We start from the raw sequence: 3,043 nt of genomic DNA, 5'->3' as shown, positions 1-3,043 counted from the left end.
CCCCTCAGATTGTTTTTCAGAGTCCATAGTCTCTCATGGTTCACCTCCCCTTCCAATTTCCCCCAACTCCCTTCTCCTCTCTAACTCCCCTTGTCCTCCATGCTATTTGTTATACTACACAAATAAGTGAAACCATATGATAATTGACTCTCTCTGCTTGACTTATTTCACTCAGCATAATCTCTTCCAGTCCTGTCCATGTTGCTACAAAAGTTGCTCTGGAGGTTTTTATGTTTTTTCATTTGTTTTCTCTTGCCTTGACAGCTTTTGATGGTTTTGGGGGGTTTAGAGGAAACAAACTGCACCCTGAACTCCTCTCAGAGAGAAGCCTTAGTCTGCTCCCCTGTGGGTGCTGCAGAGCACATAAGACCTTGGCTGCTGGCAGAGCTGGTTCCAAGTCGCGGTCCCTGGGGACACAGGATCTCAGGCTTGTACCCAAAACCACGGCAGCGGCGGCTGTCTGGGCAGCTCCAGACCACCGGAGAGGTTCCAAGCAGCGATCGCACACTGAGATTTTCCCACTGGCCTGGGTTGGGAGTGCCTGGTCTTTCCAGGTTGAGAGCACCAGGAGGGCGCCTGCATGCACCTCTTTCAGGGGAGGGTGTGGGGCTCACATATCTCAGGCTCTGATAGCATGGAGAGGCATTCTGTTGTCTGGCCAGGCTCCTAGCCCCTCAGGGGATTCAGACCCCATGTGTTCTTGGGCCCAATGGTGTCTCAGGGACTAAGACCTGGTTTCTCCACTGCACTCTCTCTAGTTCAGCACCAGGGGTGGCTGTCCTTCATCTGGGGACTTAAGCCCCTGTCCCTACTGCCCCGAATCCCACAATTTCCCCCCCATGATCGTTTGCTATTTTTGAGTGCTTTCAGACTGCAAGTTAATGCTGGTTCCCAGATGCAGGGCGCTCTTGTATTGGGGTATTACTTTCCAATCAGTCGCCTTTGGTGGCTCCCTCCCCCTTTTGTTTATCTTCCGATATCAGTCCAACGTTCCCACTCTGCTTTACCTGCCCACTGGTGTCTTCTGCCCCTGTAGAGATGCAGATGTGTATAATTCTGATCTCAGACTGATTTCATGGGTGATCGGAGTTCTTTGGTAGGTAATCAGCTCACTTTAGGGTACAGGTTGAAACGGCACCTCCTCCTACTTCCCCACTATCCTGTCTCCCCGCCCCCTTGGCTAATTGATTTATAAAAAATGAATCAGACCCTGCTTTCTTTCTTCTCTTCTGTTGTTTCCCAGTTTCTATATAATTTATTTCTGCTCTAATCTTGCTATTTCCTTCCTTCTGCTATCTACAGGTTTCAGTTGATTTTTTTCTAGCCCCTTTAGGTACAATGTTTGTGGTTTATTTGATATTTTTCTTGCTTCTTGAGGTCTTCCTGTATGCTGTGTATTTCTGTCTTAGGATCACTTTTGCTTCAGAGAATTTACATGATTGGGATAGAGGTTTTATACTCGTGTGTGTGTGTGTGTGTGTGTGTGTGTGTGTGTGTGTGTGTGATTTTCTGGCTCTGCTGGAGGATTTTGTGATCCACAGTGAGTGCCACTGTGATTACTTTAAAGGTTTTGTTACCTGCATCAGGATATTTGTAATTTATTGGTATTCAAGGACAAGAGGAAACTAATGTACTTGACTCTGTGTTTTGTGCATGTTAGTATATTTGTATTCCTGCTACAACTAAGTTTCTAAGTCAGAGAGTGAACAGGTAAGCACAGAATAATGTCAAGGAGGCTCCCTTGAGGAAACTGCTCTATGGAGAGGAAACTCCAGACCCTGACAAGAAACCTGCCATAGCTTCCATCTGCACCTGCTCCTGGGATTAAAGACAATTGGTGAGTAGTGTGCACCCTCTGCTGGTCTGATAACCTTGTAGTTTGAGGTTTGTGTCTGGGCTCACACTGAGGTCCCCTCACTGTGTCTATGGCACAATAATACACGGCCGTGTCCTCGGCTCTCAGGCTATTCATCTGCAGATACAGCGTGTTCTTGCCATTGTCTCTGGAGATGGTGAATCGGCCCTTCACAGAGTCTGCATAGTATGTTTTACTTCCATCATAGCTAATACTTGCGACCCACTGCAGCCCCTTCCCTGGAGCCTGGCGGGCCCAGCTCATGCCATAGTTACTGAAGGTGAATCCAGAGGCTGCACAGGAGAGCCTCAGGGAACCCCCAGGCTTCACCAGGTCTCCCCCAGACTCCATCAGCTGCACCTCGCACAAGACACCTGTAGACACAAGACATCCCAGTCAGGAATCTATCACACACCCATGGTTTCTCTCACTCATATCCACCCACATCCTCAATTTCTTTTGTTTTCATAAATTACCTTTTAAAAGAGCAACAAGGAAAACCCAGCCAAGCACAAATTCCATGGTGAGTTCTCTGTGTTCTGTCTTGATCAGTGAATGTGGACACGTAGAAATCCCAGGCCTGGGGCTCCTCTCCCAGCTGCATGGCCCGGGCTGGGCTGTTTTATTCAGTGGAGGGAAGACCCTATTTGCATATACCCTGAATATATACTTAGCTCGAGACATAGGTTCAATTCTTCACAAGTTAAAAATAAAGATTCCATTGTTTGTAGATCACTTTGATTAGATGGCACTTTGTCAGTATGTAGTATTTTAATGTATGAACAGAATTGTCTTTTTTTCTTTTTTCTTTTACAGCATTTTAAAAATTATCGTGCTATGTTACTCGCTATATAGCACATCATTAGTTTTTGATGTAGTGTTCCATGATTCATTCTTTGTGTATAACACCCAGTGCACTTTGCAACCTCTGCCTTCTTTAATACCCATCACCAGGCTCATCCATACCCTACCCTCCTCCATTCTAAAACACTCAGTTTGTTTCCTGGAGCCCGTAGTCTCTTATGGTTCATCTGCCACTTTGATTTCTCCCCTTCACCCCTTCATTCTGCTAAAGTCCTGCACGGTATTCCTTATGTTGCACAAATAAGTGAAATTGTATGACAATTGGCTTTCTATGTTTGACTTATTTCACTCAGCATAATCTCCTCCAGTTCTATCCATGTTGAA

The 3,043-nt window shown here is 46.0% G+C and overlaps 1 gene segment (V, D, J or C); it reads right to left on the bottom strand.

Annotated features, from left to right (window-relative positions):
• Positions 1 to 1,902: 1,902 nt before the first annotated feature.
• Positions 1,903 to 2,539, bottom strand: LOC116863732 (the record flags this gene model as incomplete). The annotated part of the segment is given in 2 exon segments: positions 1,903 to 2,229; positions 2,332 to 2,539. Coding segments are annotated over 2 exon segments (535 nt in total), but the record flags the coding sequence as incomplete, so codon positions are not given.
• Between the last annotated feature and the right edge of the window lie 504 nt (positions 2,540 to 3,043).

Source organism: Lontra canadensis, unplaced genomic scaffold (assembly GCF_010015895.1).
Source record: "Lontra canadensis isolate GAN:19392208 unplaced genomic scaffold, GSC_riverotter_1.0 scaffold2633, whole genome shotgun sequence".
In the NCBI taxonomy this organism is placed as follows: domain Eukaryota; kingdom Metazoa; phylum Chordata; class Mammalia; order Carnivora; family Mustelidae; genus Lontra; species Lontra canadensis.
The sequence above is the reverse complement of the archived record's forward strand: the minus strand, read 5'-3'. Positions and strand labels throughout refer to the sequence as shown.